The 12555-nt window shown below is 34.6% G+C and overlaps 1 protein-coding gene across 5 annotated transcripts in view; it reads left to right on the top strand.

Annotated features, from left to right (window-relative positions):
- The window catches only part of LOC126843249 (facilitated trehalose transporter Tret1-2 homolog), a 65751-nt gene extending 54738 nt beyond the window's left edge, over positions 1-11013 (top strand). For all 5 annotated transcript variants that reach the window (XM_050580640.1, XM_050580642.1, XM_050580639.1 and 2 more), the window contains exons 4-6: positions 6037-6402; positions 7576-8051; positions 8610-11013. In XM_050580640.1, the coding sequence (XP_050436597.1) occupies positions 6037-6402; positions 7576-8051; positions 8610-9158 (1391 nt within the window). In that variant the 3' untranslated portion in view covers positions 9159-11013. The remainder of the gene's footprint in view (positions 1-6036; positions 6403-7575; positions 8052-8609) is intronic.
- Positions 11014-12555: the final 1542 nt, after the last annotated feature.

Here is a 12555-nt window from a genome sequence, read left to right as displayed (position 1 = left end):
GTTTGGTTAACATTAAAACTGTCGAGAAGAGAACCTTGATGTGTTCGATTTATGATAAAATAATGTACGCATGACGTAAGCGATTAAACGTCTTATAGTTTGTTGGTTTCGATTCTCTGGTTTGTTAGTTGCCGATAATTTTTGCTCGTTAATACACTTAATGGCCGATAATAATCTGATAACGCCCTTTAATATTCGTTCGCCTTAATAACGGTCGTTTCGTTTGCGATGATGCAATGGTAAAAAATCAATCCTGTCAATGTCGATGTATGTTATGGTTTGTTAACGATTCAAAAAAAAATTCACTCATACTCAATTGTGTATGTATTCCGTATTCTCCAATGTAAATATTTCTATCAATATCCAAACAAAGATTTTTACCGTTACATTTTTTTAAATAAATTAAAAAAATGTTTTTAAACATGTTTACGATATACTGGTAATATTAATGTTCTACTTTCTACTTTTATGTTCTGTATAAAACTATTGATAAAAATTTCACATGCTTTTGGTATACATAAAACCTTTAAAACACATTTTTCGAGTAATTACTAATTATCAAAAATTTGTTGGGTTTAACCCAAAAAAACAAACAACCCACTGAATGTTATTTTAGGACTTTGGCGATGGGCGTTTGGTCACTCCGATTACTGAATGTAACCCTTGACCAGATTTGGCCGTAAAAAGTGCTAAAGAATGGCAGACAAGTCTGAAAATTATCCGTCTTTTAGGTATTCTGCGTAATCTTGAATAGGTTTTTAGCAGGCTAAAACGATTTTAAGAATGTCTTCGGCCGAGACGTTGTATTAGTATAAGAGTGAAAATTAACTACCACCGTGTAACACTTGAGACTATATTTTAATCACAAAAATTAGTATTTTTTTTAACGTGGCCGCCATTAAATTAAATTTTTGGAATTTTTTTTTTAAAAAACAAAAAATGTTTATTGTAAAACGTTTAAATCGTTGACGCAGGCAGCATCGAACGGCCGAGAGCGTTTTTTACTCTACCCTCTCATCCTAGGATTTAACTGCTAACGTATGCTCGGTCGGTGCGCAGGACTAGTAAATATTATTGTTTTGTATTTGTGAGGATATTATTTTTTAATTGCCGTAATTAATCAACGATGATTTTTCAAACGCAATAACTTAATGCGATCTCACGATCAACGACCGTCGTTTGTACGGTTTGCCCGACGATATTCGACCACCATAATATAATATAGTCTTAGTACATATTTTGTATATCTCATTAATGCTGTTGTATTTTTTTTTAATGATATGGTCTGACTTCTATATGCCTTCCAATTGCTAATTGATTGTTTCGTTACACGCTGTAATATCAACACCAACGCGTCCGACAAACCTCCCCGTCACATAAGCTACATACACTATTGTATAAACTACCGGCTGCTAGAACAATATGCCCGCTTTGTTTGAAAATAATAATTATCGTTATTGCTGCTGGCTGTTGCTGCTCCCTTGGTGTTCGGCTCGCGTCTTCTACTCATTATTATTATTTTTTTTTTAATAATGTTTAGCGGTTCTAATATATATCTACTAAGTGCTTGAAAATTTCGATTTCGATTAAACTATGTACATTTTTCATTGCGTGGCTGCTTCAGTGTTTAAGGAACTTAAAAAAAGTTTTCCTTTCTCTTGTGGTAACTAATAGCTAAAAGTTTGTCATGATAATAATTATTTTTGCTCGTAAAAAACGTCTTGGAACTATTCAAAAAGGACTTGGAAAAATTAACAATACAATATGAAGTACACGGATGTGACTTTATCTAAATGTAAAGACCTTCGTGGGCAAAACTCTACAACTGGGACGCCACTAATATATTATAGATTTATACCCTAAAAATAATTTAGGAAAAAGTACCAAATAACATAAAAAAAAAACAACAGCATCGATAAATGTTATAATATGATCTCTAGTTGACATATTTAGTGTGTAAATATGATTTTAGGACCATAATCAACCCTGATTGAACGGTTTGGTCCTACCCTCGGATTGATTTTTATTTTTTTTATGATAATTACTTTCCGATACCGAGATTTGTTCGTTTGATGTGGTTCATTTCACAAACTTACAAAATACATTTATCGACATAACTATATAATTTTGTTTAAAAGCGAAAGAGTTGTGTGTAATAATAATTGTATATTACTCTTTTTTTTTTTTTTTTGAACACGGGAAATGCGTTAGTGGATAAATCTGCGTGGATTTTTAACATTTTCGATGTGTTTCGCATGTGGTTAACGATTATTGTGTATCGTTGTTGTGAATGTTATGGAGGGGGGAGGGTAACGTTTGAGTCGAGGGGGCGGCCGGAAAACGTTCGACCTTGACCTACCAATATTGTGTCGCGCACTGTCTGCGTTTTCCCGGCACAGCGTTCGCCGTTTATTCATTGACCGACGGTAGCCTGATATTATTTCCTACGGCCTTATAATAATATTCTGTTTCAACGCTTAAGCTGTTTAAAATGAGGTTTTTTGTGTTCCTTTCCACCGTGCTGGCCCAGATAAGTTTTTCCGAGGTATCGACAAACCCTATAAAACGAATATTCTTAAGTAAATGCCAATAATTTGCTGGGCTAACCCAACTCTGCTACCTCGAGTTACCACAGTAAGATACTGAACAATGTAATATAATATAATATGTGGTTCAGATGTGAACAAGGTTGCTGCCACAAACGGCTCACGTGGTGCGTACGCGCCCAACAGTGGTCGGTCGTTCAATCCGAGCCGAGGTCAAGGTTTTTTTTTTGAAAAATTATATTTTGTTTTCCTTCTTGTTGTTCTCGGACGACCTCGGCTCATCGTCGTGCTCGGGTTTGTTCAGATCAGGAGCAGTGTAAGTACACAGCGACCACATCTGTACATTGTCATTTTTTCAACCGTTCTCGGTCAAAGATTATTTATAGAGTCTGTCCCCTCCCGTTTCAAACTTGGGACATCCAATCGTCTTGTTCTTACCTATCTATACCAGTGTAGTATCTACTTGGCATCCCGAACGGCCAACAAATAAAATAAAACAGTAAAAAAAAAATGGTCCAAAAAAGCCGGCCATGCGATACCCATTGATCGGTTAGGAGTTAGAGGGTAAATCTCTCTCTCGTCCATTGTAAACCGATAGTTTAAATTATTTCACATTTTCGTTTTTTTTTCGAGGTAATTAAAAAGTTATAATGTTATAAACTCATCGGTCCTGTACGCCATTTTCGCAAGTACACCCTATCGTTGGGTGTACTTGCGTTCACACGTTTTCCGGGAAACGATTAATGAATAAACTGATCCGAAAAATAGGGTTGATGTGAATACTATTTTTCAGATATTATATCATATTATTATAACAAACGCAAGCAGAGGCAGATCCTCCACACTGGTGGTTTGTTCGGTGAAGTTTTCGACAGTCGAGTGTTTTGGAAAAATTAACACAAAGGTTTTTATTTTCCGTAAAAGCGCTTATTTCTTTGCATCGAGGAGTCGGTAGTAAATTTTAATTTAAAAAAATATATATATATATATATTGTGTAAATAAATTGTACTCGCGAAACGATAATTGTAAAAGAGTTAAGATAACAATTAATCTTTAAGGCTCGTTTGCCTAAATGTGTGATGCCTGTCGTATCCAAACGCCGCTGTGGTGTTGTTCGAATAAAATAAATCCGCCACTAGGCTGACGAAACGATAATAATAAAAATAAATTCGTTAAAACAAATAATATTTCGCCACGCCTGCTCCGAGTGTGTGAGATAAGAGTGTGGCTTCAAGACGCGCATATTACTGGTATTAATAATAATAATCGACGACGAGGACACGTATTTAAGTACTTGACAAAATTACTTTTCATATCGTGTGTATCATACGTATAGTGTATGTAACTTATAATAATGTTTTAATACAACATCGGCAAGAACCTCCTTATCGGCAAACATGCAGGTTTTGTTTGTGTTGTGTTGTTTTTTCAAATTTGCGATTGCGCCAAAGACCGTCTAAACTCTAAGATATATAATATCATCATAGCTGTACACGCCGGACTGTGAGATAAATATTTTTAAACACTTGACACGGCTCGCCGTTGCCAAATATGATATTTTATTTGCCCCTACTCCCCCGAGTCTAGCTGACCCGACAACACAGCAATTACTATGGTTCTGATTAAAATATAGAAACATGTTAACTACTCCCACATTAAAAAATTAAATATATATTATATTGACAGTCGAGACAGTTCATCTGTTTTTTTTTTGCGATAACAACAATTTTGTTATTTCCTCCCTCTCCATCGAAATTTTTTATGTTAAAAAAAAGGGAGCCAGTCAAATTCATGTATTTTACAAAGATATTACATACATTAATAAACATTGATATTCCCTTATGCAGCTATAAAAAAGATAACAATCCGGGACTGTGTGCATATTCCTGTTTAATATTTTAAACGTACCTACTCGGTCGTTTTCATGTTCGAGTTCGGTCTGCAGTTGTCTATATATTTTTTTTTTTTATAATCATCATAACTTACAAAATTTCAGTATATAAAATTTTTGCATGATTATCTATCTCTTTTAGTAAGCTAAAAGCTTGTGTTAGAGATAGAGAGTTATAGAACTTAACTAAAATTTATGTGCATATATAGCAAATTAACAACAACAAAAGAGAAACAAGAATATACAAATAATAAACAATTTAAACACAGCAATATAAGCTAAGATTAAAATATTTTAACTTATTAGGGAGAACAACCAATTATATACTAATTTTTTAGCATTATTTTGAGAGAGCTGAATATTTTTTTTATATTTTCATATTATTATTATTCTTATATTATTTCATTGAGTTGAAAAACATATTATAGAAAAACAACAAATCTGTCAAACAATAATATAGCTAGAACCGTTGTCGAATCTTATCGGTTGTTATCTTGAAAAAACAAAACTCCATAGTAAAACAGTCGTATTTAACAGCAGTAGTGCTGTTTTTGTGCTCACCAAAGCCATCAAACATTTTTCGCTTTGAACGATACTAATAATATGTGATGAATATGTTATTATAATAATAAGACTTGGGAATAATAACCGAGATGATCGCAAAACTCGTTTTGCAAGTCACTACTCACTACGTTTAAATTTGTAACGATGAATACTGACAGGACCAACCTAGTACAATGTTTTTATTACTGTTCAGTCGAGATGGTCGTTTAACCCGTGGGCGTTCGGCTTAATCGTTATTAATAAATTCATTGAACTTAACATCTAAGACAGGATTTAAATAGAGATTAGCAAAGAAGCCGTCTTCGAGGCCATTGCGATTGCCCGTTCTTTGCATTTTTTTTCCGTTTAGCTAGCCAAATACCGTATAAATATTATATATGTTAATTTAATTGAAATTTGCTTAAAGCTTTTAACCTTTTTTTCAGCAAATCGAATCTTATAGGGTTTGACCCTAGTTCGTTTAAAACGGCGGAAGCCCATCTTGTTTTTTTTTTTTTAGAAAATTATGCATAGTTTTTTTTAATAGCAACCCTCAATTTACTTTAACGCACATAACAAAAAAACATTTTATTAGGAACCAGCGCTGTGGATTAAAGATAAGGTGAAATTTTTGAAGGAGTTATAAGATGAGTGAACGCGGCGTTACGAGTTAAATGGAAATTAAAAAAGTGGCTCATATTGTATTTTCTTGGAATTGTCAAGTTGTGTTAACGGCGTTAACTTTCAGAAACAGCTCGTTTTACAATAGTTCTCACCAAAGTTGCTACGAATCATATTCTGGGCATTCCGTGTATAATTATTTTTTTAAAACGGTCAATAATTAAATTATTATTTAAATTGTTTGTATTTACTTATTTTTAGTTGAAATATTATCAGAGAGAATATATTTATTTTAATAATGCTTGCAAACTGTGTAGATTTTTTACCCAACTCTACGCGATATATTGCTGCTTTTGTAGTAATCTTTATCGATGGAAATGTGAAAAAAAATTGTCTGTTCTTTACTGATTGGTTGGTTTTCTTTCTGTTCACAGCGACCATAGGTCCGTTTGCGGTGGGCACCGTGCTGGCGTGGACTTCGCCGGTTTTGCCCATGCTGGAGTCGGACGACTCGCCGCGGTTCAAGATCACCGCGGAGGAGGGATCCTGGGTTGGATCGTTGATCGCCATCGGTGCGATCATCGGATCCATACCGGCCGGCAAGAGCGCCGACATCTTCGGCAGGAGACCCACCATCGCCGCGCTGGCCGTACCTTTCATCATCAGCTGGCTAATGATCCTGCTGGCCACAACCGTAATGGAACTTTATATTGCCCGGCTGATAGCCGGCGCTGTCATCGGAGGAGTCACTGCCACCGTGCCCATGTACATTGGAGAGATCGCCGAGAGTTCTATAAGAGGTACGTTTCACTGTCCACCTGTTTATCGAATATGGAAAAAAAAGTCCCCCTAGTTGGCCGAGTTTTTGACAAATGGGTGGTAAGCTGACATAAGTTCCCAGCCACCCGTACAGTATTATTCTTTAAATTGTTTAACTTGGTTATAACCTGGCCACGAAAAAAAATACCAAGAAGGGCGAGGCAATGCGGGACGTCGGCATTAACCAGAGTGATAACTTGAAACCTTGTTATCACCTGAGAACCTATGACCGAACCCCAAAGAAATGGACTGATGGTAAGAAAGAGATCCGAGGGTCAAGGTTTGGAAATCTCATGGGAGAAACAAAACTAAGTTATAACCACTAAAAACATTTTTTCTATGTCTTTTTCAATTTATATTCCATAGGTATAGAACCATCTTTTTCAAACAATGTTGACCCCAAGGCTGTATAGGCGGGAGGTGTGGGAGGAAAAGTCCATTTCTTTATAAATATCTGATTATAACCGACCCACAGAGCATATATTTTTGCTGTGCTTGTGAATTGTAAAAAAAAGTAGTAGAAACGTCGCGTCAGTGCTCAAAAAACAAATTCAAATCTATTTTTATTTTACATATTGCTAGATTTATTTTCAAATCAAAATTTGTATTCATGTTTTTTTTTAAACACTCTATTTGACACGTATAATTCCGTCATCGGCCAGTGAAAGGTCAAGAGATTATCTGAACGGGGTCATATATTGTTATGGAATAGGTAGCGAACACGACCTTTTCGGGGCATTGAACTTTGTTACTAATTTTAATACGTCATTGTGATTTGTGTCAAAAGCCTAGTGTTTTTTTTATTGTTGTAATATAATCTCTGACTAAATAACCAGTCCAATTGCTTACTTTTATAGACTTCGTGTGTTATTGGTCAACCTTACCTAATCTGAATAAATATGGCCAGTCTAAAAATAATATTTTTTTTTTTAAAAGCGAAATGAAAAATAATTAAGACAAAATTATAAACACTCGGAACTTGAAAAAAATGTCATTGCCTTTTAAAAAACTATTCGCTAAACAATTTTAGGTTTTTTAAATATGTGTTGCTATTACATTTATTTTAAAAGAAAACCCTTTTTTTGTTTGGTTTATACTTTACATTTACAACCAAAATTTGTGAACAACGTTGATTATTTTTGGTTTTTTCGCAGGTGAACTGGGATCTTACATCCAAGTGAAAGTGACGCTGGGCATCCTGTACGTGTACTGCATTGGTCCGTTCGTTTCCTACGAAGGACTGGCCATCCTGTGTGGTATCATACCGGTAATCATGTTCTTCCTGGTGTTGTTGATCGCCCCGGAAACGCCCACGTTCTTGTTGCGGAAGGGCAAGAGGAAAGAGGCCGAACACTCGTTGCTGTTGTTGCGCGGACCCGAATACGACATTGCCGGCGAACTGGAGGAACTTCAGCAGCAACTCGAAGAAGAACAAAATCGCAGCAGCAAGTTCAAGGACCTGATATCGTCCAGGGCCACGGTGCGCGCTTCCATCGCCGTCATGGGATTGCTCAGTTTCTTGTCGTTCTCCGGCATCAACGTGCTCATCTTCTACGCCGAGTCAATCTTCAAACGCAGTAACAGCACCATATCGCCACAGATTAGCTCCATCATCATCGGAGTGCTTCAAGTGAGTTACAGAAACACCCCGGGTAAAAGTTTCCCTTCAAAATAGATATGAAGTCGAGAAGAGGTTACGTTTACGCCCTATCCGACTAACGAGGAAATTAAAGATTTCTAATTTTCAATCGTTTTCACTCTATTTATTCTCGTACTTGATTGACACTAGGAGATGGCCACGGTTTGCCGTTTTATGCAGTTAATTCAGTCATGTCAATCAGCCAACCGACGGCTGACCGACTCTAAATTTAGAGTATATTTATACCTAACCTGATGTGACTGGCATTCGTATCGGTTACATGCTTCATCAATTCCACCTGCCAAAACCATCTCGATTCATTGTCTCTCTTGTCACTGTCTTTTAATTTGCACAACTCCCTAACTGTTTCTCGTGTACTCGTTTGCCACTCTAAGTTGGTTTTCAAGTCAGCTCTCAACACTCTTCTAGAGCCCTAATAACCGCCGCAAGTGCTTCAATTTAGGATTCTCGGTTTGGCAGAAGCCCAATTGAGGATCTCCTTATAGCTGACCCGTTGTTAACGATAGTCGTGCTATTTTTTGATTGCAGGTCAAGTTCACGTTCGCATCGGCGCTGTTGGTAGACAAGGCCGGTCGCCGTATCCTGTTGCTGATATCCGACTCTGTGATGGCCGTGTGTTTGGGCTGCCTGGGCTACTTCTTCTGGCTGCAGGAACACGACGTGGACGTGTCGGCGTTCACGCTGATACCGCTGGTCAGTCTGGGCGTGTACATCAGCACGTTCTCGCTGGGTTTCGGTCCCATTCCCGGCGTGATGATGGGAGAGCTGTTCAGTCCCGACGTCAAGGGCCTAGCCCTGGGCATAGTGTGCGTGATAGCGTCGCTGCTGGAGTTCGTCGTGGTCAAGGCGTACCAGAACCTGTTGGACTGGTTCGACCACGGCATCACGTTTTGGATTTTCGCCGGTTTCTGCGTGCTGGGCACGCTGTTTGTGTGGTTCTTGGTGCCGGAAACGAAAAACAAGACCCTGCAGGAAATCCAAAACGAGCTGAACGGCAAGAGGAAGCCGAAGAACCGAAACACCCACCGTTCGCAACAGATGGAGTCGCTGACCAGCAAGCACGCTGCAATCGTTTAAACACGGACACGGTTTATAATATTGTAAAAAATCATATCGACTTGGGGTGGTTTCGAAATTGAATACAAAAATTTACCCTCGATTTTTGAACAAGACTAGAGGTAAACAAAAACATTATACAATATAGAAGGGGGGGAGAAACATATTTATTTGTTTTAAAAACTAATTTATTTTTATTTTATTTTTTTGTTTTATACTTTTTTTTTTCAAATCAAATGACGTGTTTAACCGAAATTTTTACGTGATAAAAATTTATAAATAAATATATAATTATATTTTTTTTTTATAAGATTTTAATATTATTACGTTCACTTACTCGCCACACCGTTTCTACAATAATTATATTTTTGCATTCCATGGCCGGTTGAACACTAAGAGTACAAGAAACGGTTTTATAATCTATCGGCGTTTGATTATTTTAATTCTACAACAAATATTTAATATCGTAAATATTTTATTTTTTTAAATAGCAATGTGATTTTTATTTCCGTTTCTAAGTGAATATACAGTTTTTTATTTTAATATCGAAGGGTGCTTGGCATTACGCCATTATAATGCTATATATTCGGTATCTATAGCTGAAACGGACAAATTTTTTACACAAAGAAACTTTACCTACTTATAATGCAGTTTTTTTTTAATGAATTCCGCTCAAATTTTCCATTTTGTTTTACGGATAACATTTGCAGTAGAATCTCAAGACTAATGACAATAATCAAATCAAAAGTTTCTATGTGTTAACGAGAAACTTGATGCCGAAATATAATATATATTTTATCGTTATACTTTTATAAATATTATAAACCGTTTTTATAATAGTTTTTAGAAATTGAAAAATTAAATTTCCCTTTTTTAACCTCGTTATCATAGAATATTTTTTTTTTAGTTGTCCCATATTTATACTAATGCTTGCTCTACAACTCTGTTTGTGGAGTACAAAAAAATTAACGTGTTTCAATGTTGTGTAGAATTTACAAATATATATTATTATTTTATATACATATATTTCATAATGTACCATTATGATTTTATTATAAATTTACTTATAATATTTTTGTTTTACGTAAATTAACTTGTGATTTTATGCATTGGTCGTGTCTCTCGCACAGTTGACTGATGGAAACCATAGTTTTAGTGTAATATTACTATATTATTACTGTTCCCATTCATTTAGATTGCTCAAAACACCCATTATCTTTATTTTAGTACAGTTCATAAGAATAAGTAACTATGTATGTATATATTATTTTTTATCTTCCTTAAAATGTCAATTCAAACCGCATTATATTGTTATATTTCATCATCTTTGACCAGTCCATTATTATATATTATTATCTGCTTTTTATTATTATTGTATGGATTTAGCTATAAAAAACAAATCAAAACTTTCTGTCATTTGTTTACCAGAATCGCCAGAAAATAATGTGTTGACGTTTGATTAATGTTTTTTACTAGCGGCCATTTTTTTAAAAATATTTTAGGGCTAATGTAAATTCCATAATACTTACTAAACAAGCTCTATGATGCTTTGTTTATTAGATTTAAATTATTTTTAATTTTGTTACAGTGTGTTTTTCGAGTATTTTAATAATTTTGTTGCATACGACCGATTATTATGCACATGTTATTTATTCTCTTTGTAGAATTCAACGATAATAGTCTTATGTACAGTTTACATTATGCTCAAGTCGAAACGGCGCAAAACTGCCTAATTTTGTTGCCAATCGTGGTTCTACACGTAACAGCCAATTATTATTATTATGCTATTATATTGTTGACGGATTATCACACTATGTAATATTTGATTTGTCGTTAAGATTAATGTTTGTAAATAAATATTATAGTATGTTGTTAAGTACCGATTAATTATTTATTTATATATATTATAAATAAATATATTTTATTAGGTTTTAGAATATATATCATCACGAAACAAAAAATTTATCGTATTCAAAAACAAATGTAGATTATTATATTTTAATTATATTATTATAACTATAATTATTAAAATATTTTTTATAAATATAAAAAGAAAAATAGCGTTATTAATATTTTATGACAAAACACAATATTCCCCGGTTTTTAAATGTGTAAAAAAACAATAATAAACAAGGTTTTCAGGGAATTTGTACAATTGTAACTCGATAACAAATTAAATACAAAAATGGAGTGGTAACAATGTTCAAGTATCAACTTGACGGTCGTTTGGAACTTGTTTGACAACGTAACATTTGTCGATCATTTTTACGGCCCGAAACCTGGCTACGTCGTCGGGCTGGACCGAATGTATGTACTTGATCAAATTGGCCAGGAAACCCGATCCGTCCCTATTGGTGAAGCACATATCCATCCGTCCAATGTACTTAACGCCTCTGGTGTACCTTCGGGGCCTCAGATACACAGCTAGTCTGAACAAAATTTGTTTGTCTATTTTGACCGGCCGATCGATGCGCCTCGGTCTTTGGTATACTTCCTGCGTAAAACAAACGAGCTGTGGTAATTAAGTTGTACAAGAGACAAAAGGCTTACACAAATAACAATTTTATAAAAGAGAGTAGATTTTTGAAACTAAATAATATTATTATTACACTAAAGAAATGCTAATTAACGGCTTAGGGTAAATCAATTTTATTTTTTCAATCCGACTTGTTCATAAACTAAGATTAAAAATGTAATTTTCTTGTATCAAAAATAAATTTCAAGTCATGAAGAGGAAATTAAACTGTGATTTGTTTTGTGACTTAACTTTGGATTCAATCTAGTCAAATATACTACAATGTAATTCTTTAAATACCTTTTCAACTGGTCGACTTTTTATAAATTATGTTAGTTTTTATTTTTCATTACGTGTATTTACCTGTAAAGAAGACATCAGTAAGACTTAAGATAGCACACACCTTTAAGCGTCACATAACATAAATATATATTGTATAATATTACGGGAGTAAGTTTTTAAATTTATTTTTCATTAAATTTCATTACATAATAATATTCTATTAACAAATGAAAATGGGTTCCACGGATACAACAGTGACGACGCCTTGTTTATAACATCGTCCAACGATGACAATAATATGGTCGAGTTCAACAACCGCAAGATATTAATATTATTTTCAAGTAAATACAATTTGTTTGCAACTACTTGAAATCCAAGTATTTTATCTCTGCCTGGAGGTTTGAGTCAATATAGGATCGTTGTATATTTTTGTCAATATTGTATCGTTGTATTACACGATTAACTAACATGATATACTGTACAAATCATAACTGATAAATAACACTTAAGTACATATAATTTGTAGTATTTTCGAAAAATAAACTAATGGTGTGGTTAAACACTACATGGAGTCGGTTTAGGCTGACGTATGCCCTTGACTTGCCTAAACACCGCAGCTTA

This window comes from Adelges cooleyi, unplaced genomic scaffold, assembly GCF_023614345.1.
Source record: "Adelges cooleyi isolate 19-005CV unplaced genomic scaffold, UGA_ACOO_1.1 ACOO_flye_CR_arks_rails_tigmint_CR_PRNA_574, whole genome shotgun sequence".
Taxonomy (NCBI): Eukaryota; Metazoa; Arthropoda; class Insecta; order Hemiptera; family Adelgidae; genus Adelges; species Adelges cooleyi.
This window is presented reverse-complemented; position numbering and strand designations above follow the sequence as displayed.